At 37.0% G+C, this 1,815-nt stretch overlaps 1 protein-coding gene across 1 annotated transcript in view; it reads right to left on the reverse strand.

The window, feature by feature from the left end:
• Nucleotides 1-1,815, reverse strand: part of VTA1 (vesicle (multivesicular body) trafficking 1) — an 80,094-nt gene that overhangs the window by 47,492 nt on the left and 30,787 nt on the right. The window contains exon 2 of the mRNA XM_012655526.1: nucleotides 1,636-1,730. Within this exon, the coding sequence (XP_012510980.1) occupies nucleotides 1,636-1,730 (95 nt within the window). The remainder of the gene's footprint in view (nucleotides 1-1,635; nucleotides 1,731-1,815) is intronic.

Raw genomic sequence — 1,815 nt, forward strand, 5'->3', positions numbered from 1 at the left:
GTTTACTGTATCTAAACTGCAAGATGATTTGTAAAGGCGGATTAAATTCTAGAAAAATTTTAGTGGGAGTAGGCCACTTTATCTTATCTACAACAGAACATACCTGGCAGCAAAAATAAAATATACTTGAAGTTTTAAAACTGTAATACAAACATTATAAGGACAGACAGATGTGCTGTCACCATCGAATAGATTTATTCTGTTATTTAATTTTGAACTCCTGATGAATCCCTTTATAAATGTGGCTTTACACTTTATTATAAGAAACTATTTGAATTTCATCTTATTCATGAACTATTATCTTAACTATTACTGCTGTACTATGAAATTAATAAGGAGACATATTGTCTATAAAATGTCTGATAGAGTTGGAATTTTGCAAATATATTGCCCTGTGTGAGAAACATCTTCCCTCCCGCCCCAACTCCATCCCTCCAAAAGAGAGTACTCAAATTTATCTTGCATCCATAGAAGCAGCAATAGAAGTGGAAGGCCAGATAGGTTCCAGTGACAGCTGACCACCCTCAGTGGTGCCACCAGGCCCACCTTGGGTGGTTAACAGTAGCAGATGACACGGGCTCTGGGTAAGTATGCTACTGAGCCACACCAGTGAGAGAGAACACTACTGCCCATGGCTGCTTAAAACAACTAGGCGGGGAAGTTCTGTCGTGGGGTAGGTCTTGATCTGAATAGTAACTTACTAACAGTAAATGAAAGCAATAAAAGCTCTGGGCTGACTGGTATTAACTGTTTTGATTTTGGTTTTTAGCATGTCTCAATTTTGTTTCTCTAAATTAAATAATACAATTGCTCCAATAAATAGGTTTCTAAGTCTCCTGAGCAAGTCACATAACTAAATAAGCAAGTAAAAAGTAAGCCATAGCTATTAAAGTAACAGTCTTGGAAGAATTAATAAGACCCTGACTTTGTTAAACGAGAAATCAGCACTGGCTGGGCACAGGTGTCACAGAACAGAGGCCTATTTACTAAGTGCGACTGCCATGGCTAGCACTGTCTTCTTTTTGCACTGACACCCAATCCAACCCATTCAATTTTCCCTTAATAGGCACCTCTACGGTGACCTGTGAAGTTACATCAGGTTTAAAAGGGTGACTCTTTACCTACTATGTTCCTGCTAGGAGGGAAGGATCCCTGTACCACAGAATATCTTGCCCTGGGACCCAGAAAGGGAAGAGAGAGGATAAACAATTGGTATTATTTCCTCCATTGTTCCTTTCACTAAATAAATGGTCCAGTTCATTATTATTAGAGGTATTTAAGAATTTCTAAATCAATCACCTATGTGACTGCATGGTGGAAGGTTAGAAAGAGTCACTTATGTAAGGATGACTCAAAAGCCATCTATAATAATGTGGAACAAGATATAATGGTATATGCAAAGACATTTGAACCTACTTTAATTTATACTTAACAACTCCTCCGGCAGTATGGAGTAAATAAAAAAAGAGTGTCTAGTTTTTCCCCAAGTATAATGGCATTACTGATTGTTGCCCAAGAAAAGAACTAAAATGACAACACACACACACACACACACACACACACACACACACACACGAACGAATAAAATGGTATTTTAAACATAATCAGAAAATAAACTTTCAGCGTTTAACTTACAGCTTCTAACTGATCCATTAGCTTTGATAAAAATTTACGACATTCAGGAGTTTTACTGTCAATCTTCATTCCAGTCTGCATAGCATACAAACGACCTACAGAGAAAAATGAGATGATTTGAACAATTTCAATTCTAAACATCTTTTTCTATGACTGAATGTTTAAAATATGGTTGCCTAA

The sequence above is a fragment of the Propithecus coquereli genome, unplaced genomic scaffold, assembly GCF_000956105.1.
Source record: "Propithecus coquereli isolate 6110/MARCELLA unplaced genomic scaffold, Pcoq_1.0 Scaffold48, whole genome shotgun sequence".
Classification (NCBI taxonomy): Eukaryota; Metazoa; Chordata; class Mammalia; order Primates; family Indriidae; genus Propithecus; species Propithecus coquereli.